This window comes from Salmo salar, chromosome 17 (genome assembly GCF_965601325.2).
Source record: "Salmo salar chromosome 17, fSalSal1, whole genome shotgun sequence".
Taxonomy (NCBI): Eukaryota; Metazoa; Chordata; class Actinopteri; order Salmoniformes; family Salmonidae; genus Salmo; species Salmo salar.
The window spans coordinates 57,712,759-57,739,675 of NC_138307.1; the positions used below are offsets into that span (position 1 = coordinate 57,712,759).

The 26,917-nt window shown below is 46.5% G+C and overlaps 1 protein-coding gene across 24 annotated transcripts in view; it reads left to right on the forward strand.

Moving 5' to 3' along the window:
- Positions 1–26,917, forward strand: part of LOC106576215 (CUGBP Elav-like family member 2) — a 291,724-nt gene that overhangs the window by 177,623 nt on the left and 87,184 nt on the right. The window contains exon 1 of one of the 24 annotated variants that reach the window (XM_082963903.1): positions 2,700–3,519. The exons of 20 other annotated variants lie outside the window; for them this stretch is intronic. In XM_082963903.1, the coding sequence (XP_082820029.1) occupies positions 3,443–3,519 (77 nt within the window). In that variant the 5' untranslated portion in view covers positions 2,700–3,442. Of the gene's footprint in view, positions 1–2,699; positions 3,520–26,917 lie in introns of those variants that run through there. 3 more of the 24 variants (XM_082963897.1, XM_082963911.1, XM_082963906.1) reach the window with 3 other exon arrangements.

A 26,917-nucleotide genomic window follows, 5' to 3' on the forward strand; every position in this document is an offset into this window, starting at 1 on the left:
CAGCCACAACTACATACTGTACATGCAAGCACACACCCCATATATCCTGTGAGAACGTCATTCCTTCACGGCATAAGAATATTTGAAATAACTATTATCATAGATGTGGTAAAGAGGTCAATGGACCTCGACCTAAAGAATGGAAATGCCATGGAAATGCGTGGGGGAAAGATGCCATGGGGGAAAGATCCCGAATCTCCTCATTGCCCCCCAGCAACATTAGCCTACATTTAGTCCATTGTTTATATGTGTATTTCACGCTATGTTGAGGTAAAAATTGGAGTATGTATGTCAACCCAAATACATGTTCATGTCATCGTCACAATCAACTGTGTTACAATTAAAAAACGACTTTGGCTACCACCACTGATTTCTCTATGCTAACTATGCTAACTATGCTAACCAGCTTTTACGAACAGGAGTTAGCATTTAGCAGTCACTTCTTCTAAACCTGTGAAGGGACTATTTCTGAGTGAGCGGTCGAAATGTACACAAATGTTACCCGGAGGAAAATGGGGGAAGGGCATACTTTTTCAATTTCAATCAGGGAGGGTTAAGTATTGTTTAATTTAGTCCAAGGGAGCGTCATGTAATTTTTAATCGATTAAATGTAATTTAGCTGTGTTTGAGAATGAGTTTCTTATTATAGCTCAATGTGTGCCTGATGCTGCCCCTCATCTATGATTTTCTGCTGGGGGGCACGCAATATCAAGTGTACCTAGTGTGGTCTCAATCTAATGATCCATAGCCTATACTATAAGCCAGGGATGGGCAACTGGTGGCCCGCGGCCGCATGCGGCCCGCAGCCCCCATTTTGTAGACCCGCAGACCAATTTTGTGGGAAACTCAATCGGGGTCTCAACTTACTGTTGAGCGTTGGAATAATAGAACACACAAGGTGCAATTTCTAAATTTGATTGTGCATCAGCAGTCACTCAATTAGCCCACATAAGCAAAACATTTTTAGATTGGTAAGTTAGTCTAGCTGCCAGCTATCTAAACTTGTAGTAAGCGTGATATTTTCACTCCTATCCTTGTCAGCGGTGGTCTGTGAATCCACAACCTTCTGGCTACTTTGCCATGTAATGCTTACGAAACAAAGAAACGTTTCTGAAATGGCATACCTCAGGCTCTGGTCTAGGAGTGGCATACCTCAGGCTCTGGTCTAGGAGTGGCATACCTCAGGCTCTGGTCTAGGAGTGGCATACCTCAGGCTCTGGTCTAGGAGTGGCATACCTCAGGCTCTGGTCTAGGAGTGGCATACCTCAGGCTCTGGTCTAGGAGTGGCATACCTCAGGCTCTGGTCTAGGAGTGGCATACCTCAGGCTCTGGTCTAGGAGTGGCATACCTCAGGCTCTGGTCTAGGAGTGGCATACCTCAGGCTCTGGTCTAGGAGTGGCATACCTCAGGCTCTGGTCTAGGAGTGGCATACCTCAGGCTCTGGTCTAGGAGTGAGGTTAAATGGTAGGTATGTTCTCTGCTATCCATCTTGTTTGAATTATTATTATTATTTTGGGTATAGGAGAGGTTCACGTTTTTGTTGTTGTTCAAGTGTTCGGATAAGTCACTCCAGTCTGTGAGGTGTAAGGCTAGTTGAGAGATCCATGAATCACTTTTACAAGCATTAGACAAGAATCGTGATACTGTTTGGCGTCTATGTTTGAACATTAATCATGAAGATTAGGCTTGATAAAAATATATTTTACTGAAGGGACGGCCATCTATTTTCATTTCAGAAAGGTCTTATTTTCTCCAGGTGTCCCTCATTACAAATAACATCCAGTCCCTAAATGTTATGCAGCAAAAACAGCCAAATACAGTATATCAATATCAGACTTTAGTAGCCACATAGAGAGCCTGTTACAATACATCAATCATGACGGATTTGACGAAAAATCGATTTGATTTAATCAGATTTGTTGAATGTTCGCCAATACGGCGTCCTCCTTCTATCACCCATGGTCTGCGTCCCATTGACCTCTCTACCTCATCTATCCTATATAATGCTGCTATATATAGTAGCATGTTGTTTACTTATGACCTATTTCACTATATAGGGGCCAGGTGCGGTGAAACATGCAGTACCGTACAGTTTGCACCCCAGGGACCTTTTGCCCTAAAGTACTGATGTAGGATCAGTTTTCTCCCCCATACACTGACCTTAACCATATTGTGCAAAAAAAGAAAACTATCCCTAGAGCTGTGCCTGGGCTCACACCACCTTGCACACTAACAGGCGCACTCTGTGCTCACTCTTTTCCTCCACATGACCCAGTTCCCGTTCAATTCTCCCCAAGAGAGTTTCATCTATTGCCAAGGAAGAGTCGTTCTTGTTATAATGTCTCCCTTTTATTCCCCAGAGGGATGAGCAGAGAGGGAGCTTTGACTCCTAGGCGTTTGGTTTTATTGGGCACAGCAGCTTCCTATCCTGTTTACTTCATCCACACCCATACGATCGACACGTTTACTGAACAATAAATACTACGGGCATTACATGTTTTACATTTGTCATTTAGCAGACACTCTTATCCAGAGGGACTTACAGGAGCAATTAGGGTTAAGTGCCTTGCTCAAGGACACATAGACAGATGTTTAATCTAGTCGGCTCACGGATTCAAACCAGTGACCTTTCGGTTACTGGCCCAACACTCTTAACCGCTAGGCTACCTACCGCGCTAGCTGCGTTAAACAATATATCATTTGTATAGCCCATGTTAAGTGCCAACATTATTGAGTGATGAGAAATGTAAAATGTGGTTTTCATGAGTGTGCTTGGCCACGTCTCCTTGCGCATTCGATCATATACATTGATTACAGCTGGGCCATGGAGTTGTTAACGACTCATGGAAAAGAGGTCACCAAACCGAAGCATTCTTTCTGGCAGAAAATATCGAGTTATGTTGTTTAGCCTCCTACAGTTCAATATTGCAAAGGCACACATCTTTGGGGGGCTTGTATTGCTGCACTTATTAGGCTATCATTTTGTCGTATAATGACCCTAATATATTACTGTGAAGAATAGCCACTGTCTGCTAATGTTCCCATATGCACGGGAATAACCGGTGTAACGGTATCTAGCACATTGGAGGAACGGTTTCAAATGGTTAAAGATTAGCTGCAGCGCGGGGCCGCCACGCCTCCGGACTCGGCACCTGCCGACAGTTTCCTGAGCAGAGCGGATTTTCAGACAGGATTAGATGAAGAAAAAAAACGAATGTGGGTGAAGAAGAGAATGTGACAACTGCCGAGTGTGTGTCTACTGCCTTGGGGAGGCCCTGGCACTTTCACCTGTCCCTCTCCGTCTCCGCGGCCAGGCGCAGTTGTCGAACTGGGAGCGCTGAGAGAGCAGAGCGACTCACTGTATACTTGTCAGGCAGAGCAGAGCAGAGAGGAGAGCGCTGATCCTCAGCCTGTACACGGAGGGACACAGAGCCAGGGCAACATGACTTCATCCTACAATCTGGATTTCCTGCCCGATATGATGGTGGAGAGCCGCTTGCTGGTTCCGGGCGATAGAATGTGAGTCATTTGCCTGTTCTCCTCTGGGTTGCCGACTCTCCCTTTTTTCTCCGAGTATGGTTGTGATTATGAAAAACATCTGTCCAATGTGGAAATGTTTGCGCTTGTGTTTAGAGAGACTGGATTTGGTTCAGAATTACGCTATTCGATGCTGTTAGTTTGTGTTTGTGGGGAATTTGTTATCGATGGAGACGTTGAATAAAACGAGACTGCTGCGAGCCCGTCAGTAAAACACAAGATAACGCTGCCTAACAGACAGGACAAGGATGAATGAACGGCATTATGAGGATTAGAATGATATCCTGGTGAATGACCGGCGTCTTTAAAAAGGTCGTTTATCAGCTGTCGTCAAATTGTTGTTCATGTAGCCTGTCTAGTGTATCTCCTCGCCTGCTGCTACATGCACGGAATAACAGGATAACTTCTTTGATATTTGCGGCAGCCGCTCATTAAAATGTCACAGGGTCTCACTTGGATAGGCTAAGCAGTGGGGAGCGGGGTTGCTTGGACAGAGTGAGTGCACATGTTGCGGGACAGAGTGGCTCTCTATTCCCCCTCTAATCATCCCTAAATACAGTGGTGTGTGTGTCACATGCTAATGATTTAACGCGCATGCCAGCTCTGCTGTCTTGTGCATTGTTTTGTCATTATGCACATCTTTGTTTGCAAATATGAGAATAATTCATTTATGCACTAGCTCTATGCTACTTCGGTGTGAAAGGGATATTGACAGCAGCGTTGCACTACAGACTGACTGTATTCCACTATGGCATGACTGCATAGTGAAATAGATCAGAGCATAGGTGAAATTGTGGGACATGCCCCCCCAATATTTAGAACAGGTAGATCCCCCCATAATTAGCCCTCCCATAAAGTATATGAACATGCCATAAGCAATGGCAAAAGGAGTAGAATTGCAGGAAATTAGCTTTAACGGTCGACTTTGGGCTCGAAAAACGGTCCAACTCCTCCTCTTTCTCAATTTTCAAACATAAATGGGGTGTGCCTTTGGGTCGTAGTTGTTTCATTCCGGTCAAGCGCGTCCGCGACCGACCTAACTAGTTTGTTAGCGAAGCTAGTCACTTGTAGCTAGCCAGTAACCCCTCCAGAATGTGTGGACTTCATTTCACAGAATGTGTTTTTGGACGGAAGATATAGAATTTAGTAAATGGAGCTTCTGTAGCCAAATGTCTTATTCATCCCCCGCCCCCCAAAAAAAACAACATTAAATGACCTGGTGTGATGGTACATTGGTCAGTTATACAGTTTAAAGCCTTTATTTTTGTGTTTTTGCCCGAAGCCAACCTTTAAGTAACTGTCCAGTGTTTCCAGATTTCTATGAAATATGATCTATAATTAATTACAATGTGAGTGAAATATTTTTCCTTCAAATTTTTTTTTATTATGTAGAATATATTAACAAGTAGCTTTTCTGTGTTTGAATGGTATGGGCGTATCCCAAAACAGAATGGTGTGGGCATATATTGGTCATGAAAAATATTCATGCCAGTAAACTGCTGATTGGCCAGCTCATCCTCCTTAGAAGGATGACATCATCCTCTATAAGGAAATAGCAGGCATTTTTTAAATGGTCTGTTTGCAATACAAGTTTGAGGTTGTTTTTTTTTTCTCCAATTTAAGCTTTGGCCACAAATACGAGTCAACAACATTTGGGTATAAGTTAACAGAATATTAACTTTTAAAAGGTGTGATTTTCACTAGACAGTTACTTTAAAATGGCAAAATGTTATCTCAGACTCATGACAAAATGTGTGCTATATCATTATAAACTGTACATTTTTCTCTCTGCCCCATGGCAAAATGTGTTAAAATGCAGGAAGTTAGTTGTTTTCCCCCTGCATATATCCTTTCACTTATACTGTTTTGAAAATGCCTCTCCGTATACCCCTCAAAATACCCCTTAAGAGAGGCATAAATAAGTCATGTCAAACTGTGTAGAATTTCAGGAAATGCATTTTTAAAATGTCCCAAAAAAAACCTGGGGGATAAAACACACAAGCTCATTCAAGCCATATCGGAATGCGCAGTGACTAACAACTCCATGCTTGCTCAAATTCGATTTGGGGTCTGCGGCACGAGTTCTGCTATAAGAGGGACAGAAATCAGATTATACTGCGTACACAACGAGACACTTAATTCACTTAAATCCAGAATTCCTAGAACGGGGACAAAGGAAGGTTTTCAGGCTGACATAATGATCGCAGTCTGTTATTCCGCCCGCACAGCTGACTCGCGCTCCCCTCCCTGTCCCATTTACATCCCCTCGGCTTAGAGCGTTAGCTGTTGATGGCCCACGTTCTAATGGTGAGAATGTACCCCCCTCTTCTCCTTCTCCTCCTTTACCCTCTCTCCTCCTTCTCCCTCTCGCCCTCCCTCAGCTCTTTTGCCATCTCATGACTTCTCTCATTACGTTGTTAAATGTTGCACATTTAAACGGGCCTCACCAAATGGCCTTTGTGTGTGTGACCTCTCGTTCCAGAGGCGGAAGACACTCTGACCCTGTTTGATCCCATCAGACATTGAGCTGTTTCCCTCCACTGACTTGTCCATTATACTCACACCGCCCTCTCATTTATCAGTGTCTATGCCTTTATGCACGCCCCCTGCTCTCACAGACAAACACACACACAACCATGGGGGTTTGGGAGACCTTCAAAGTCATAGCGACGCCATTTCTCTATTCCTGTATCACTCTGTTCCCCAATCCCTCACTCCTGTCGCCCTCTTCCTAGCTTTTACTTCCCCTACCTCCTCTCTCCCCAGCCTCCAGCCCTGAAAGGCTCTGCCTGTTTTTAAATGGTCTTTTCTCTCCTGCCTGACATTTAGTGGCGTGTGCTATCTGGCTACCTGCCTCTGTAGCCAGGCCCTGCTACAGCTCACGGTATCACTGTGTGTGTGAGTGTGTGACATCCCGCCTTTTACCTCACACACCATCCTTTGGATTTATAATGAGAGGGTTTGGGGGTGGTGGGGAAAGAGCTTCTGTCGCCGGCTGAGGGTTGCTGCCCGCCGCGGGGACCGCACCATAGTGCCGTTAATGCTGGGTAATCTGGAGGTTTTAACTGGAGGGTACTTATCTGTGGCCTCGCTACGATGCTGCTTCTCACCCAGTTACAGAGAGGCAGACAGCTCCAGCAGCTAACAGGGAGGTAACAGTTACAATTTACACTAACACACGTTTTTATATCTCAGCTATTTATTAATTTACCTAGCTCCCAAGACTTACCAAGCAGTTATGTGTTGTTATGAAATATCATATACCACATTATTTGTGTCGGGTTGTTGAATGGCTCTATTTGGATTTTAGATTAGAGTCCCTGACGAGGATGTTTTTTCCATGACCCTTTTTTCATTCTCAGAATTTTATTCCATGATATTTTTTGTTGTTCAATGGACCTGAAATGGCAGATCCCCCATGAGTCTAGTGAACTGATGGTAGTGTACTCAGAGTTTGGCTCCCAGAGGAATTCTTGGCCCCGTTTCAGTTCGGCCTCTAGCTACTTCCTCTAGCCCCCACCACCTTGAAAAGACTGGTAGAAGCTCTAATTACAGTAACTTATCCCAGAACTAGATGGAGCATCACTATAATGCCTAGCAGTGGTTTCAGATCTGTTAACATAGAAGGGATAAGGGGTTGTGGAAGTGTCTAGGGCCCAAAATGCCCCCTTTAAGACAGTGGCCCTCTTAATAACGGGCTCCCTGGGAAATGTGCGACCCCTCACCCCAGACTGACTGTGTGTGTAGGATCCCATCTGTTTGACTTGACTAGAACTTCACTGGCCCTGAGGAACCATGACACTGACCCAGTCAGACCTCTCACTGGGAGGCTCAACAGTACACTAAGATGGCCTCATCTCCTTTCCTCCTCATCTCCTTTCCATCATTATGACAGGTAAGTCAACAGACTGGATAGGTTCCATCACGTTGCTTTCACCTGTCATGTCCTGCCAGACCAGTCGTCATGAGGAAAAAGGAAAGGAAAAGACTATTGGAACTCGGCCGGGGGAAATAATTTTCCCTCTTATTTATTCTCCTGTCCAGTTGTTCCTTCTTTACTACACTCCTCGGTCACTAACTCCCTCGTTCAATCTCTCTCCCTCGTTCCCCTCCTCCCCAGAGACAGCTGCTCCATTCCTTCATCCCTCCATTCCTTCAGTGAAGCAGTGAAAGGGTGTATTTGACTACAGACACCCATTCATCATCCCCTATGCACGGGTGAACAACACCTGTCTTCCCCTCACTCCCTCCAGCCCTCACTCCCTCCAGCCCTCACTCCCACTCAGAAAGCACACAAATAAGGGGTCCAACAGCTGAAACCTCATGTGACAGAGAACATAGGATCGCATGAGAAATGTGTGTCAGGGGGAGAGAAGGGAGAATTACAGGGAGGGACGGAGAGGGAGAACGGTGGGTAGGGTGAGCGAGGGAGGGGGGAAGTGTGAAAGGGACAGGGAGCGAGTGAGAGGTGGGGCATTGTGAGGCAGGAAAAGAGACAGGGAGACGGAGGGACAGAGAGAGAGGGGTACAATCAAAATGTGAGGCTCAATGAGGGAGGGTGTGAGAGCAGAGAGAGAGAAAAAGAGGGAGGGTTGACAGTCAGGCAGGATGTGGCTTAGTGCCAGCCCGTTCTGGACAGCACAGGAGACTCTGGTTTGAATTGTGGCTTATCTGCTGTGGAGATGGATGAAGGGAGGGAGGGAGAGAGGGAGGGACAGAGAGAGAAGCTCATCTTCTCTTCCTCCAGTGGCACTAAGAGAGGCCTCTCCATTCTGTCTACTACAGTAGCTAGTTCACATACATGTCTATAGAATCCTTCAGCCCCAGTGTTCTTTTACCTGCACAGACGCACTCTCGGTTTACCTGCACAGACGCACTCTCGGTTTACCTGCACAGACGCACTCTCGGTTTACCTGCACAGACGCACTCTCGGTTTACCTGCACAGACGCACTCTCGGTTTACCTGCACAGACGCACTCTCGGTTTACCTGCACAGACGCACTCTCGGTTTACCTGCAGAGACGCACTCTCGGTTTACCTGCACAGACGCACTCTCGGTTTACCTGCACAGACGCACTCTCGGTTTACCTGCACAGACGCACTCTCGGTTTACCTGTACAGACGCACTCTCGGTTTACCTGCACAGACGCACTCTCGGTTTACCTGCACAGACGCACTCTCGGTTTACCTGTACAGACGCACTCTCGGTTTACCTGTACAGACGCACTCTCGGTTTACCTGTACAGACGCACTCTCGGGGTCTGTCATCAGTACCGTTGGAGGTCGCAATGTCCTACAGTAGATTTGTTAACCTTTTTCACCTTTATTCAACCTGACTGAGTCATTTGAGTGTGTGTGTGCCAGTTGTATGATGATGTCTTCAGTTAGGTGGACCGCACATTGCTGGTTCATGTCAACATCTGCTGAAAACCTTCGTGTGCGTGTGTGTGTGTGTGAGGCTGTGTCATCATGATGAATGCCTTTGAGCTGGTGCGACTCAGGAACGTCAGCGGGGTGATGTATCACTGCTGGGGATCTTAGGTGTGTGTGTGTGGGAGGGCGTACACGCGTGTATGTCTGTGCGTGAGTGTGTGTTGGGGCTGTCTTGGCCCAGCCCTGTGTGTCCTAATCTGGGTTGGATTAATTAGCAGGCTAATTTGGCGGGTGTGAGAGAGAGAGACATGGGGAAATGAACCTCTAATGACTGGCTCATTACTCTTACCTCTCTGGAATGTCATGCTCTCCACTCAGCACCAGACAGACAGAACAGAGAGGATGGATACAGAGTAGAGACCTCACCATGTCCCCTAGCACTGTCTCTATCCCTCTCTCGCTCCTTTCCTCTAGCCCTGGTTTCTCGCCTCATAAAGAATAACTGATTATCATCTTCACGTCTACAGGGAATAGCTCAAATGCATAGGATTCTGATTTGAATGAATAGATTAGTTTGTCCTCTCTCTCCCTTTCTCTCTCACTCGTAACCAAGAAAGCAAATGCTGTACTGTGCACACACAAACTCACACGGATTCATACTGCGCCTGCTCCTCCAGCATACTGCGCCTGCTCCTCCAGCATACTGCACCTGCTCCTCCAGCTCACGTGAGGATTCATACTGCGCCTGCTCCTCCAGCATACTGCACCTGCTCCTCCAGCTCACGTGAGGATTCATACTGCGCCTGCTCCTCCAGCATACTGCACCTGCTCCTCCAGCTCACGTGAGGATTCATACTGTACCTGCTCCTACAGCATACTGCACCTGCTCCTCCAGCTCACGTGAGGATTCATACTGCACCTGCTCCTCCAGCTCACGTGAGGATTCATACTGCACCTGCTCCTCCAGCTCACCTGAGGATTCATACTGCGCCTGCTCCTCCAGCTTACTGCTCCTCCAGCTTACTGCTCCTCCAGCTTACTGCACCTGCTCGTCCTGCTCACATGAGGATGCGACAGGTGGTGTGTGTTTGTGTGTGGGAGCTTTCTATTTCCTGTGAATTGTATTTTATTGATGGCCTTGAGACGATTGAAGCTCAGCCCCACACACACACACACACACACACACACACACACACACACACACACACACACACACACACACACACACACACACACACACACACAGATTGAAAGCTGAACACACACATAGATTGAAAGCTGAACACACACCAACCTACACATTCTATCATTGCTCATCCATATATTTATATGTATATATTCGTTTTCCATTCCTTACTTAGATTTGTGTATATTAGGTTGTTGTTGGGGAATTGTTAGATTACTTGTTAGATATTACTGCACTGTCGGAACTAGAAGCACAAGCATTTCGCTACACTCACATTAACATCTGCTAACCATGTGTATGTGACCAATAACATTTGATTTGATTCTTTGTGTTGTACACATCCTATCCCTGTGCAGTGGTGACAAGGAGAAAACACCCGAATCCTTACAGAGGAGAGAACATTGTTTTTCTTTCTTATGGAGAGATCTCTATGTCCAATACTCAGCCATTCCATTGGCTGGGCTACACAGCTCTGCATTGTCAGAGGAAGAGCTTACCTCATGCATCATGCCTCAGCCCTGTACACCTCCTTCCCTCCTCTCCTCCTTTTCCCTTGGCTTTCTTCTCTCTCACTCTATCCTTCCTCTGTCCCCTCTCTCCTTTCCCTCTCTTTTCTTAACATTTGAGGACTTACTCTCTCTCTCTCTTGCTCAAATAAAGGAGCCATCACACAGACAGGGAGGAAATGAGAGTTAGAGTCTATTTGTTCTCCTTCTCTCTGCCATCTTCTGCAGAGTGTAATAGACGCTGTGTGGCATGTGCATGTGTGCAGTGGCGTGTAACATGCATGGATTTAATGTATCTGTACCATAAGCACTGGTCTAGGATCAGCTTACCCTCCCCCAATTGTAACCTTGACCATTGAGGAAAAGTTGAAACTGACCCTAGATTAGTGTAGGGGAACAGGAGAACACCTGCCAGTGTAGTTCTGTGATCCCTACACTTTGTATATCTTTGTATCTACATATCTCCTCCCTCTATCTTTCTCTCTTTCTCTTTGTCTCCCAATTCTATTTTTTATTTCAATTAAAGGGGCTTTATTGGCATGGGAAACATTGCCAAAGCAAGTGAAATAGATGATAAATAAAAGTGAAGTCTGTCTCTCTCTCTCTCTCTCTCTCTTTCTATGACCCTTACTCTCTGTTTTGTATGGTAAACAGACACACCCACCCACTCTACACCGCTGGGTAGAGAGCTGTCAGGGCTAACCGTGGCTCCTTGACTGAGAATGCATCCGGATTCAGGGGGGAAACATGAATAGCGTGTCAGAAAGCGGCAACCTTTATTTGACCACAGACAGAGCAGCAGAGTGGAAGTATTAACATGGAGGGTAGAGCTCTCTCTCTCACGCTCTCTCTCTCTCTCTCTCTCTCTCTCTCTCTCTCTCTCTCTCTCTCTCTCACAGCTTGACTTCACTCAACAGTAGTGCACCTGCAGTTTCCAACTCCCACAGTACCATAACCCTCTATCCCCCCCCCCCTCTCCAATTTCATTTCATCCACGTTTCACTAAACCAATTCCTCCTATAAAGTTGCTGCAATAGGCCCTTGCGTTTGGCATGGTGCCGGGGGGCTTCTATGGGTGTGATAGATGTGTGTGTTAGACATACTGTAGTGATCGATGTGTGTATTGTGGAGCACCACAGAGTGGTGTTATTGGGTTTTGGAGGGGGGAGGAGTGGGAGCTGACAGCTTTATTGAGAACTGTGATTTAGTGCAGTGCCCCGGGACACTTGGATGCAGTTAGAGAAAGAGGGAACGGAAGAGGAGGAGAGAAAGAGGAAAGAGAAGAAAGCTATGTATAAAGGAGAGTAGGGTGGAGAGAAATGGATCTATTCTACTTCCCCTCTCCACTCTTTCACCAGCCCTTTCTGTCACGTCTCTTTTTCTCTCTTCCTCTCTGTCTTTCCCTTTCTCTCCGTCCTACTCGAAGACTGAGTAGGATGGAGAGACCAAGAGAGGGAGGGAGGGAGGGAGGGAGGGAGGGAGGGAGGGAGGGAGGGAGGGAGGGAGGGAGGGAGGGAGGGAGGGAGGGAGGGAGGGGATGGTGAAAGAGAGGAGAGGGGAAATAGATGTGAGAGGATCTGTTTATCTTTATCTCCTGTGTGTCCTGGGGGTGTGTGCAGCCGTAACACTGATCTAATCTGCACCTCTAGAGGATTCTCCCCTCTCCCCATCACACACACACACCGTCTCTACTCTATCCATCCTTCCACTCATCCATGTACCCCTCCTCCATATAGGGCTACGGGCCTAAATGCATCATGTATATTTTCTCTCCTTTCATCCTCTCCTTCCTCGTGTGTCTCCCTCCTCCTCTTCTCTTCCTGTTAGCTTAGAGGAAGTTGTGTGTTCAGTATGTGTTGTGTGTTTTATAGTATGTATGATCGTGCATAAATAAAGCATTTCTCTTCATCTTCCTTTAGGGATGTGTGTTTCCCATGTTTAGATGAATAGATGTATAGAGAAGTAAACAGCTAGGAGAATAGATCAGTAAAACCCAGAGAGAGAGAGAGAGAGAGAGAGAGAGAGACCGACCCAGACCCATTGCCCTCCTTTCTCCTCCTGTTCTCTCTGTGTGAGCATAAGACCATCGGGACTGACTTGTGCAGTGCTGAGTAGCACTGGATTAAATAAAGCATTTCTCGGTGTGGAAATTGTATGTGTGCATGAGCGTGTGTGTGTGTGTGCACGTGAGTCTTTTCATGTGTGTGAAGTACCTTCCGGCACTTCACACACATCCATTGGTATATGGTACAGAGGCTCACCTCACATTCTAAAGCTGCCACTTTTCTGATTCCAGCCAACAGTGAGTGATTTGAAAGGAGAGAGAGAGAGTTCCCCCCTTTCAAACGGCACAGCTCAGGAAAGGACCACTGTAATTTGCCACAGAGACATGAGGGATCTTTAAAGCCATTGATTCCTCATTGCTCTGGGCTTTTTCCACACACCTCATGGAGAAAGGGAAGGGAGAGAAGAAGGGAGAGAGGGAGAGAAGAGAGGGAGAGAGAGAAATAAGAAAAACAGTCCCCTAGATGAAAGGCAAACATCTGGTGCATGTTAGGCCCTTAGCTGCCCTCGGAGAGATGTTGTAATGTGTGTGTCTGCGCGTGTAGCTGTAGTTGTGTCCAACAGTGTTGGATATCTGATTTCCACCCCCTCTAGCATAGAGAAACAGAGAGCAGCCTCTCTCTCCCTGCAGGTCATATTGCTCTGTTACTACCATTGATTCATTACTCCAAGCTGGTTCTGATCAAGCTGCTCAGATGGCTCTGGACAGAGAGGGAAACTTAAGGTACTGTTGCAGACTTATTCATGTCACTGATGGAGTGCTGAGGTTGAGGGTCTACACCAGAAGTTAAGGGTTATAGGAGGAAGGTATATAGTGGGTGCAACTAAGCTTGGAATGTGTTGAGTGCAGGGAAGCAATTACATGTGGCAGGCATTGATAAGGGGAGACGGGTGGAGATCTTAGAAACTAACAATGTCACTGAGGGAGAGAGGGTAATGTGTAACATTTACATTCTGTCAGGATATGTCACTGAGGGAGAGAGGGTAATGTATAACATTTACATTCTGTCAGGATATGTCACTGAGGGAGAGAGGGTAATGTATAACGTTTACATTTTGTCAGGATATGTCACTGAGGGAGAGAGGGTAATGTATAACATTTACATTATGCCAGGATATGTCACTGAGGGAGAGAGGGTAATGTATAATGTTTACATTATGTCAAGATATTTCACTGAGGGAGAGAAGGTAATGTATAACATTTACATTATGTCAGGATATGTCACTGAGGGAGAGAGGGTAATGTATAATGTTTACATTATGTCGGGATATGTCACTGAGGGAGAGAGGGTAATGTATAACGTTTACATTTTGTCAGGATATGTCACTGAGGGAGAGAGGGTAATGTATAATGTTTACATTATGTCGGGATATGTCACTGAGAGAGAGAGGGTAATGTATAACGTTTACATTAGGTTAGGATATGTCACTGAGGGAGAGAGGGTAATGTATAACGTTTACATTATGTCAGGATATGTCACCGAGGGAGAGGGTAATGTATAACATTTACATTATGTCAGGATATGTCACTGAGGGAGAGAGGGTAATGTATAACGTTTACATTATGTCAGGATATGTCACTGAGGGAGAGAGGGTAATGTATAACCATTACATTAGGTCAGGATATGTCACTGAGGGAGAGAGGGTAATGTATAACCTTTACATTATGTTAGGATATGCTGTTGTTAGCCATCAGGGATACTCTGGGAGGAGAAGAGACACAGTCTGGTATCAATAACCATGACAGCCTTGAGTTGGGGAGGAGTGAGCACTTTGGGGTAGAGGTCAGGTCAGATGAAGTGAGGAAGAACATATCACTAAGGTTCTGTCTAGCAACAGAGATGCATTGGCTGTTCGGTGGTGGTGGAGGAGGGGTCTCAGCCTAGGAGAAAGGGTTAAATATCAGTGTTTGTGTGACATGTTTTTTTGTCTGAATTACAGCTGTAACGACCCTTTGGGAATAATTCAACTTGGTTAAGCTTCTCCAGAGTTATTTACTGTGAACAGTAAGAACCTAACAGAATCAACAGCATAAGAAGTTTGACTGGTGTTCTGTGTATTGTGTTTCCATTCTTTAGTCATTATTAGATGCAGCCGGCTTAGTTAGACGTCACAATAATAATGTTTACAAGGCTTTTTAAAATGACTAGGTTGCTCTGTGTGTGCGTGGCAGCCTCTGGGCTGACTGATGGTGATTTGGACCGCTGCCCTCATTGTGTTGTTGCTTTTGACTGGTCGGCCTAAATGACAGCTCTGGTGCTGTTTCACAGCCTTGGGCTAACTCACACACACACGCGCGCACACACACACACACACACACACACACACACACACACACACACACACACACACACACACACACACACACACACACACACACACACACACACACACACACACACACACACACACACCACACACACACACACACACACACACACACACACACACACACACACACACACACACACACACACACACACACACACACACACACACACGCACACACACTCCGTGCTAGTAGATGTTCTTACAGGATTTTCAGATGACCATGTTGATTTAATCCACAACACTGATACAGTCAGTTATCCCGTCTCTCTTAGTGCAGGGCAGCAGTGTGATAGTTGGGTTGGATTCACACTGAATAGCATTGGCTAGCTTGGGCTTACTGGCAATGAGAAATGGAAGCAGTACGCTCTCTCTCCATCTCGCTCACTTTACCCCTTTATTTATCTTCTGCATCCTCTTTCTGTCTGTCCTTGTTTCCTCCCCATCCCTGTTTTTCCTCTGTCTCTTCCTCCCTCCCTAATTCTCCTCCTGATCTCCTAAAAGGTAGAATGGTTATTACTGTTAGAAGTGCTTGCTGGCGGCGAGTTGGGACCTATTCTTCTGGTTGTTTGTTTGTGTGTGTGTGTGTGTGTGTGTGTGTGTGTGTGTGTGTGTGTGTGTGTGTGTGTGTGTGTGTGTGTGTGTGCTGTAAAACACTGGTCTGATGGCTCCCACGGGTGTTTCCTCACGCGGAGGCTGCCGCCGCTCCTCTAAAGTTCAGGTAATTACATTTTCCGATTGGGTGCATAAACAATCACTGCAATCTCTCTGAGGGTGTGTGTGCGTGAGTGCGTGCGTGTATAGCCGTGTTTGTGTGTTTATCAAGGCCATACACCTTTTTCCCAGACAACCACTCACTGCATTTCTGAGTAATTCTGAGCAATTGCTGAGTAATGTTACATACAATACTGAGCTCTTCAGAGTTAAATCACTCTCGATATAAGACTCTTTCCTAGAACTTATTTGTATGCTCCAGAACCTGTCAATCAAGAAATATATTTTATAAATACGCAGCCTTAAACTGCACAAGAGGCAGAAGCACATGGCAAGGAAAAACTTCCTAGAAGGCAGGAACCTCGGAAGAAACCAAGAGAGGAACCAGGCTCCAAGGGGTGGCCAGTCAACTTCTGGTTGTACCAGGTGACTAGTGGGGATCGTGTGTTCAGTATAAGCCCCAGTCGAGTATTCCAGTGGGAATGACAGCACAGACCAGGGTAGGGCAGAGCCATGTGTGAGTTTCGTGCTGCCATAGTCCTGACAGGATGACAGCTGTCACAGAGCAAATGGAGGGAGGAGAGGAGAGACAGGGCGTCGGGGGGGAAAGAGATGCTTCCTCTAGTCCACAGCCATAGACGGCCATGTAAAAACACACAGTCACTGGAAGACGGGTGTGTGGGAGAGGAGTTTCTTTCCTATAGGTCAGTACATCATGTATCGAAGCCTTTCCTCAGGTTCCCATGCATGGGTCTTTGTTTACAAGAATTACAGTGTCTAGGTTTCTCCAAGTGTTCATGTGTGTTGTAACGATCGAGTACTGTCTGCTTCATTAGTTTTTATTGTAAAATCGATGAGCTCCATCCAACGTTGCCTGTCTGTATTTTTTCTCTCAGTTGTGTGTGTGTGTGTGTGTGTGTGTGTGTGTGTGTGTGTGTGTGTGTGTGTGTGTGTGTGTGTGTGTGTGTGTGTGTGTGTGTGTGTGTGGTTCTCCGTAATGGGGACTCTGGGGAGAGCCTCTAACATGGGGGGGTGGACCCCTTAAGTGACCTAAAAACCAGAGCCATCAATCAACCTCCTCTCTCTCCATCCCTCGCTTTCCTGTCCTCTACAGGGCTATTACTGCAGTCACCTGCTCTTAAAGCAGGTCTGTGCACTAGCAGCCCAGTCGACTAAGCCACATTCTAGTGTGTCCATACTGGGTTAGTGGTTTGCCACTGTGAGCACCCGTAAAGGCCTGTTTTAACGGTTGGTGTCCAGTGTTCAGGGGAAAGGGTTGACCTCTTCAGTAATGGTCCATCAGCAAGACCACGGTCAGACTGCACTCAATCCGTTTGTGTGTTTGTGTGTGTGTGTGTGTGTGTCTCCTTGATCTATGAGTGGGGGATCCTTAATAAATACAAATATACACTACCAGTCAAAAGTTTGGACACACCTACTCATTCAAGGGTTATTCTTTATTTTTACTATTTTCTTCATTGTGCAATAATATTGAAGACATCAGAACTATGAAATAATACATATGGAATCATGTAGTAACCAAAAAAAGTGTTAAACAAATAAAAATATGTTTTAGATTCTTCAAAGTAGCTACCCTTTGCATTGATGACATTCTTGGCAATCTCTCAACCAGCTTCACCTGGAATGCTTTTCCAACAGTTTAGATGGAGTTCCCACATATGCTGAGCACTGCTTTTCCTTCACTCTGCGCTGCAACTCATCCAAAGCCATCTCAATTGGGTTGAGGTCGTGTGATTGTGGAGGCCAGGTCATCTGATGCATCACTCTCCTTCTTGGTCAAATAGCCCTTACACAGCCTGGAGGTGTGTTGGGTCATTCTCCTGTTGAAAACAAACCAGAATGCTGTGGTAGCCATGCTGATTAAGTGTGCCATGAATTCAAAATAAATCACAGACCGAGTCACCAGCAAAGCACCATCACACCTCCTCCTCCATGCTTCATGATGAGAACGACACATGCGGAGATCATCCGTTCACCTACTCTGCGTCTCACAAAGACACAGAGGTTGGATTTCCACAGGTCAAATGTCCATTGCTCGTGTTTCTTGGCCCAAGCAAGTCTCTTCTTCTTATTGGTGTCAATTCTTTGCAGAATTCGAACATGAATGCCTGATTCACGCAGTCTCCTCTGAACAGTTGATGTTGAGATGTGTCTGTTACTTGAACACTGAAGCATATATTTGGGCTGCAATTTCTGAGGCTGGTAACTCTAATGAACTTATACTCTGCAGCAGAGGTAACTCTGGGTCTTCCTTTCCTGTGGCGGTCCTCATGAGAGCCAGTTTCATCATAGCGCTTGATGGTTTTTGCGACTTTACTTGAAGAAACTTTCAAAGTTCATGAATTTTCCAGATTGACTGACCTACCTGTCTGAAATTAATGATGGACTGTCGTTTCTCTTTGCATATTTGAGCTGTTCTTGCCATAATATGGACTTGGTATTTTACCAAATAGGGCTATCGTCTGTATACCACCTCTACCTTGTCATAACACAACTGATTGGCTCAAACGCATTAAGAAGGAATGAAATTCCACAAATTAACTTTTAACAAGGCACACCTGTTAATTGAAATGCATTCCAGGTGACTACCTCATGAAGCTGGTTGAGAGAATGCCAAAGCTGTCATCAAGGCAAAGGGTGGCTACTTTGAAGAATCTCAAATCTAAAATATATTTTGATTTGTTTAATACTTTTTTTTGGCTACTACATGATTCCATGTGTGTTATTTCATTGTTTTGATGTCTTCACTATTTTTGTACAATGTAGAAAATAGTAAAAATAAAGAAACCCTGACTGGTACTGTTTGTGTAGATGTTCACCTGTGTGTGCCTGCCTGCTTGCTTGCATGCGTATGGTCGTTATTTTGTGTGTGAGTGTGTGAGTGTGGCCCATGGGTCTCATGTCTGTGTGTGCATTAATAAAGGCCTAGTGGTGTTTAGCCCCCTTCCTGACATCCCCCTGTCCTCTCCCTGCAGTAGAGACCATGAGGAGAATACTGAGGGACATCCCCCTGTCCTCTCCCTGCAGTAGGGGCCATGAGGAGAATACTAAGGGATATTTCCCCTTCCCCCTCCTCTACTAATGCCTCTGTTAGTTATGAAACAGGGTTGTGTCCCAAATGGAACCATTTTCCCTATATAGTGCAGTACAAAAGTAGTGCACTTTGTAGGGAAAAGGGTGCCATTTGGAACACAACCAGTCAGTCTGTTCAACTGTATACCTTCGTCCTTGGGCAAGGGCATACAAAGGCCTATTGGTCTGCTCAAGGTAGAGTGTGAAGAGGGGGAGAGAGGGAGGGGAAGGATATTCTTGGAGATATTGCATTACTATTAGTCTGGCCCTCATGTGGACCTCTGAAGCATTGCTTCCACTGACAGAAACAGGGAGAGAGAGAGAAAGAGGGATGTTGAGATGGAGCAGAGTGATGGAGAGAGGAAATGAGAACAAGCTAACCGATATAAATATGAATTATTGTTATGTTGAAGGTTAGAATAAGTTTCAGTGCCAGAAGAGAACGAGGGAGCGAGTGAAGAGAGAGAAAGACAGAGAGCAGTGTTATTAACTCCCCCTGCTCTTTCTGATCCCTTCCCGCTTGACATTAGCTTGAGAAAATGACATGCCTTTAGCGGCATTCAGCTCATCTAAAGAGAAGCGAGGAGAGGGAGGGTTACTCTTTAACTGTGTCATTAGGAGGGAGGAGCTGCTGGAACCTGCCGGAACGCACCGCTCTCAAGGGTATGCTAAGATGACAGGAGAGACCAGGTGAATACACACCTCTCTCTCTCCCAGGAACACACACGCTCTAACACACGTGCACACACAGACAGACAGATACTGAGATTCGCTTCCTCTCAGTGGAATGTAGCACATACATGTAGCATGTTAAACCAAACAAATCCTTCAGCATCTGTCTGGTCTAACCTTGTGTGTGTGTGTGTGTGTGTGTGTGTGTGTGTGTGTGTGTGTGTGTGTGTGTGTGTGCTTACGTCTGTGCAGGAAGAGGTCAAACAAACCAGCTACTGTCCTAGTTCTCTCAACTAATTCCTCTCCATTCTTCTTTATTCTCCACATCCCCTAGTGCATTCTGGGATAATTAGAGCCCGGCCTCACCTCTACACGGAGGCATGCTGGGTAGTTTACTGTAATGAGTGGCCAGCCATATGAAAAGCTTATTGTGGAACTCAGTCTTCAAAGCCTCCGTCCCCTAGGACTGTTGATCTCTGACGACTCTGAAAGGCTTTAGGTTTGTTTGTCCTGTTTGGTTTAGTCATTAGTGTTGTCACGTTGGGCTAAATAAATGTCCCCGATATTAGCAGTGACATGACGTTAATGGCGCTGTAATGGGTTTGTAACGTGATATGAACTATTTTTGCCCTCTTGACGTTATGTATTAAAGTGACTGACTTTCAAGTAGAGCTGGAAGGTACGTTGTGGTTCAGATCTGGGTTCAAATACAATACAAGTGTATCTGTGGTTGATTAAGCTTGCCTTGTTTAATGGACCAATAGAACAGGCCGTATACTGTAAACCCCGCCCCTCTTGAACTCCAGGGAGGCTAGAGCAAACGCTTAAAGAACTTGAACCCAGGTCTGTTATGGTGAGGGTTGGTAGGATGGTGCTGTTTGGTGGTTGTTGGCAGGGGTTCTGTGTAATGAAGTGTTCTGATTACTAGCTGGGACATGTGGTTTGATGATTGGAGATCAGTGGTGGTTAGCTGTGATTGACATGGCAGACTGTGGGTGTGTGGTGGCGCTGATTGGCAGTTAGGCTCAGGTAAACCTGTTCTGAATGACCTGTGTGGCAAGTCAAAATTGGCTCCGTGTATAGGTGGCTACCTATTGGGCACAAACATCAATTCAATGTCGGTTCAATGGAAACTACGTTGATCCTGGCAGTGGTACAGCTCTATATCTCTGCAGGGTAGTTTCCTCTGGAACACACAGCCACACTCCAGCCAGACACCCAGATACTCTAAACACACACACTTCTGGTTGTGTTTACCTAGTCTGTCTGGGCCAAACCACTCACTAATCACTACTCGCCCAGCACAGATACACACACACACACATACGTATGACATCTCATGCACAGAGCATAGCTCAGAGACATTCCTCACAGTATGCATATCACACACACACACACACACACACACACACACACACACACACACACACACACACACACACACACACACACACACAGCACATAGCTGGTCTCTCCTGGCCAGCCCATTCTGTGTTGGTGTGTAGACTCATGGTTTTTACTCTACTGTTAAACACCAATTCTAACATTATTATACATTTAAAAAAACAAAAGGTCATTTAGCAGACGGTCGTATCCAGAGCGACTTACAGTAATGAGTGCATACATGTTCATACTTTCGTACTGGTCCCCCGCGGGAATTGAACCCGTCAACACTGTGTGTGTAAACTCAGCGATCTCTGAGTTGTTAGTTTCAGTGCTGCCCTATTCCTGTTTCTATGTGTTCTGTTAACACACGTTGTCATTTATTAAACGGTCATATCAAACCGGTGTTGGGCATTCATGTGGTTTTGGACGTAACATATCTACGATAAGTGTGTGTGTGTGTGTGTGTGTGTGTGTGTGTGTGTGTGTGTGTGTGTGTGTGTGTGTGTGTGTGTGTGTGTGTGTGTGCGCACGGTGTTAACATCTAACCTTTCCCCTGACACTTCTCCCTTTCCTTCTCGCTTTCTTTTTGGCCTGATCGCCTCGTGACTGTGAATGTTAGGCGGCTGGTAGATGCCCTTCCCCCCCCCCCACACACACACACACACACACACACACACACACACACACACTGCCATAAAGTTTTGCTCTCCACAAACCAGAACTCTTGAAGTGCGGAAACATAACAACAAATGTAAGTAAAGAAGCAGTGTGTTCATGGGTAAGAGCTGGGGGGTTGCTAGCATTAGCCTATGCTGCAGAGGTTTACTTGCCATGGCTGTCAGTCTGTACTTAGCTTAGCGTCTTCATCTACACAACATTAGCATGCAGTGCTAGCCCAGCTCATCCCTCTCTCACTCTCCTCTCTCTCTGTGTTTCTCTCTCTCTCTCTCCCCTCTCTCTTTCCTTCCCCTGCTCCATCATCTGTCTCTCTCATGCCAGTGTGTGCTGGGGGTGTTAAACAGATGTTTAGTGACTGCAGCCCAGGCCAGTCAATGACAGAACAGACTTTAAACAGTGTATGTTACTACAACAGACACGATACAACCCAACCTGGAGAGGAAAGGGGAGGGGATCCCTATTGACTTGGGTATTATGGGGAACAGTGGTTGGTGGGGTGAGGGGGAGGATGCTGTCATGAAAATAGGAGATTAGACTGTCTTGGAGGACAGAGGGTCCCCAGGGAGGGTAATTGTTTTCCCAGAAGTCTCAGCAGAACCCTATGTAAAAGGGAGCACTAAAGCCCACCCCGGGTGCTCGTTACTGAAAACACTGTTACTGTTCTCGTTGTCGGATAAGGCCCATCTGGGGGGGAGGACAAGAGAGAGATGCAGAGTTTAAAATATATATTATTTTTAAACTCTCATCGTTGGGAAGCGCTCGTCAGCAAGCATTTCACGGTAAAGTCTACACCAGTTAACATTTGATTTGAGAAGGAGAGTGACAGAGGGAAAGGAAGGGAGAGAGAGACGAAGAGCGACGCGGGGGCACAGGGATGTTTCGGCGGCGCCCAGGGTGGCAGCAGCACGTCATGAAGATGAGTAATGACATCTGACGTATAGGCCTCTCTCTCTCTCTCCTCTCCCCTATCCATTTAATCATTACAAGCCATCAATCTCTCTCAATCTCTCCGTCTGTCTAATCTTTCCTTCCCCTCTCTCTGTCCCGCTTCTCTTTTTCTTATCCTCGCTCACTGTCTTGTCTTTCTCCCTTCCCCTCCTCCCTCCCTCTCTCTCTCCATCCCTCCCTCTCTCCTTCTTTCTGTGAGATGTGGACTGATTTTCTACAGGAGTCCTGTATTCCCTGAGATATATGTGACCTCTCTCTCTCTCTCTCTCTCTCTCTCTCTCTCTCTCTCTCTCTCTCTCCATGGTGTGTCTCCAATAGCGATGCAGTCCTTTGTTCCACACCTAGGGCCCAGTTTAATTTGACTGTGAGAACACCACCCACTCACTCATTTACACACAGCCACTCGCGCACATATCAATTCCCCCATGCCATCACACCTAGCTCACAGGTAGACCAAATGCAGAGCTGTCAGAGAAGATGGAGTTGTCTTTAACGGTACAACCCACTGGGCACACACTGGTTGAATCAACATTGTTTCCACTTCATTTCAATGAAATGACGTTGAATCAACGTGGAACAGACGTTGAATTGACGTCTGTGCCCAGTGGGAACCTTCAGATAAGATCATTGCTTGCTAGTTTCTCCATAATACTTTATCATGCTGTCATTATTGAAATGGCATTATGGTTTTAATGGGCTAATTTATCTTCAGCACATACAGAACAGCAGTGTAATATCAATACAACATGTCTGGTAGAGGGACGCCTGTTTGCTGGGTTCTGTAAACCAGCCTTTTTAAAATCCATGCCAATTACTCTTAACAAACCACTGTGGATCCATTTTATTGATTTGTTGGTGGGCACACACACTCTCTGTACACACACACACACACACACACACACACACACACACACACACACACACACACACACACACACCACACACACACACACACACACACACACACTCCGTGCTAGTAGATGTTAGTCTGGGGCCCACATCATCTGTTTCAAGTCTCTCTCCATCTATTCCTCCCTTTATTCTTTTGTTCTTTCTTTCTTCTTGTCCTCCTGCCTGTATGATTGAATAATTCACTCTGTAGAATGTTTTTTCTCTCATAGGTCATTAGTTCCTCAGTGATTGGTGCGTGTTCCCTAATTGCTCTGACATCATCATCGCTGGACTCTCACGCGTCTTCTCCAGCTTGCTCGCTTTTCCTCCAACTGCGTGATTGCATGCTCCCGCTTTCTCTTTCTCCAAGAACAGCCTCCCTCCTCTCCTTCCCTCCTGCTTTCTCTTTCTCCAAGAACAGCCTCCCTCCTCTCCTTCCCTCCCTCTTTCTCTTTCTCCAAGAACAGCCTCCCTCCTCTCCTTCCCTCCCTCTTTCTCTTTCTCCAAGAACAGCCTCCCTCCTCTCCTTCCCTCCCGCTTTCTCTTTCTCCAAGAACAGCCTCCCTCCTCTCCTTCCCTCCCGCTTTCTCTTTCTCCAAGAACAGCCTCCCTCCTCTCCTTCCCTCCCTCTTTCTCTTTCTCCAAGAACAGCCTCCCTCCTCTCCTTCCCTCCCTCTTTCTCTTTCTCCAAGAACAGCCTCCCTCCTCTCCTTCCCTCCCGCTTTCTCTTTCTCCAAGAACAGCCTCCCTCCTCTCCTTCCCTCCCGCTTTCTCTTTCTCCAAGAACAGCCTCCCTCCTCTCCTTCCCTCCCTCTTTCTCTTTCTCCAAGAACAGCCTCCCTCCTCTCCTTCCCTCCCTCTTTCTCTTTCTCCAAGAACAGCCTCCCTCCTCTCCTTCCCTCCCTCTTTCTCTTTCTCCAAGAACAGCCTCCCTCCTCTCCTTCCCTCCCTCTTTCTCTTTCTCCAAGAACAGCCTCCCTCCTCTCCTTCCCTCCCTCTTTCTCTTTCTCCAAGAACAGCCTCCCTCCTCTCCTTCCCTCCCTCTTTCTCTTTCTCCAAGAACAGCCTCCCTCCTCTCCTTCCCTCCCTCTTTCTCTTTCTCCAAGAACAGCCTCCCTCCTCTCCTTCCTTCCCTCCCTCTTTCTCTTTCTCCAAGAACAGCCTCCCTCCTCTCCTTCCCTCCCTCTTTCTCTTTCTCCAAGAACAGCCTCCCTCCTCTCCTTCCCTCCCTCTTTCTCTTTCTCCAAGAACAGCCTCCCTCCTCTCCTTCCCTCCCTCTTTCTCTTTCTCCAAGAACAGCCTCCCTCTCTCCAGGCTCACAGATGTGTCTGCCGGCTGCCAATACTGTATTTACTTTAAGTGTGTAATTGAATAAACCCTGAGAAACAGCTTGGCTTCCATCAATACTGCTGTACAGGTGTCTAACCTTGAAGCACTGAGCCCAGATCAGCTATTCATAGGCCATTCATTAGACCACGAATCCACTAATTACCTCCAGAACCAAGCCTTGTAGGAGGAGTGGGGAGACACACACACACACCAAGGCTCCATTCCGGCATGCTCCAGCCTTCACATTGAAGTTGCTATTTAATACGCCCCGTTTGATTTTGCCCTAGTAAATTAATGAGTTTGGAAAGCACTCAAACATTCTGAAGTGTGTTTTTGGTCATGCCTCGGGATAATTCCAAGTCTGGAGTGTAGAAACACACACACGCGCACACACACACGCGTGGGGATGGAGTCTGGGAGTGAGAGGCAGATGTGAGGTACTACCTTCTCAGCATTCTACCCTCATCCTGAACACAAAGATCTTTGTGGCACCTCTTCCACTGCAGAGAGGAGAAAGAGAGAGAGATGGAGAGAGGAGACGGAGAGATGGAGAAAGAGGGAAAAGGAGAGAATGAACAGTGGAGCTGCTAGTAGCGCCCGTGTGATGTTCTCTCTGTCGTTAGGGTCAGCAGCTGTTGTCAAATCCCCCTGGTCCCAAAGGTACACATAATGGGTTTCAAATGGAACAACATGACTCTAAATATACACCCACCAGTCACACTGTATCACAGTAGCCTGGTACACACGCAAAACATGCATTAACCCTAAGTGCTGATCTAAGGTCAGAATGGCTGTTTATCACCTAATGATTAAGGTTAGAACTTGGGGTGCGAGTAACTGATCCTAAATCTATGTTTAGGGGCAACTCTGAGCATAAACCCCTTGTCTAAGGCAGGTAACCTAGTATAGTTATTCCTATACACTCTATTTACCTCTGTATTTACCCCCATGTACACCCCTGTGTGTTTCACTCTCTGTGCGTCTCACTCATGCATCCTAATAGCCCTAGAGACTCAGAGCTCCTCTCCTCTCTCTGTTATTTGTGTGAGAGACAGATCAATGGGCTTTGGGATTGCTACGCTAGCGCGTTAGCGCGTCGCCATTCAAACCCACTGAGCCGTGGCTAACGTCGGCGCTACAGCGATCGCTAGCATAAAGCGCCCAATGGGGCGAAGCACACCTGTACCCGCCCACGTGCGCACACATAGTTCACAAACAAAGGTCACACACAACCCTATTCACCCTGTCTATCAGTGTCCTCCTCTGTGTCTATAGAAAGTGAGACAGATGGAAGCGGACAAGAGAGGGAAGGACTGAATTGGTTTTCTGATGTGTAATTGCTTATCCACTGTGTGCATCTACTGTCTGACAAAAGAAGATGGTTGAATAGTACCATCTCATTCATACAGTCAAGGTTAAAATATAGTTAAAGGCTGAGAAACCATCTTTCAGCTCTATAGACCTCACTTAGAAATACTCCCTGTTCTCTCTCTCTCTCACACACACACACACACACACACACACACACACACACACACACACACACACACACACACCCCAGCTTACAGTCAGCATATAGTCTTCTCCTGAGAGAGAGTTTAGAGCAGCCCGTTTCTCTGTAGGTCATGACCTGGGATGGGAGGAGACGTGATAGAGGAGGAGAGGAGAGGGGGATGTAGGGAAGAGAGGAGAGAACCGGATAACAGGAGAGGAGAGGGGGATGTAGGGAAGAGAGGAGAGAACCGGATAACAGGAGAGGAGAGGGGGATGTAGGGAAGAGAGGAGAGAACCGGATAACAGGAGAGGAGAGGGGGATGTAGGGAAGAGAGGAGAGAACCGGATAACAGGAGAGGAGAGGGGGATGTAGGGAAGAGAGGAGAGAACCGGATAACAGGAGAGGAGAGGGGGATGTAGGGAAGAGAGGAGAGAACCGGATAACAGGAGAGGAGAGGGGGATGTAGGGAAGAGAGGAGAGAACCGGATAACAGGAGAGGAGAGGGCGATGTAGGGAAGAGAGGAGAGAACCGGATAACAGGAGAGGAGCTGCAGCCTCTGCTATATCAACATACCTGGGTTCTGTTCAGAGGGTTTAGTGTTGCTAGTTTTAGTGTGTGTGTGTGTGTGTGTGTGTGTGTGTGTGTGTGTGTGTGTGTGTGTGTGTGTGTGTGTGTGTGTGTGTGTGTGTGTGTGTGTGTGTGTGTGTGTGTGTGTG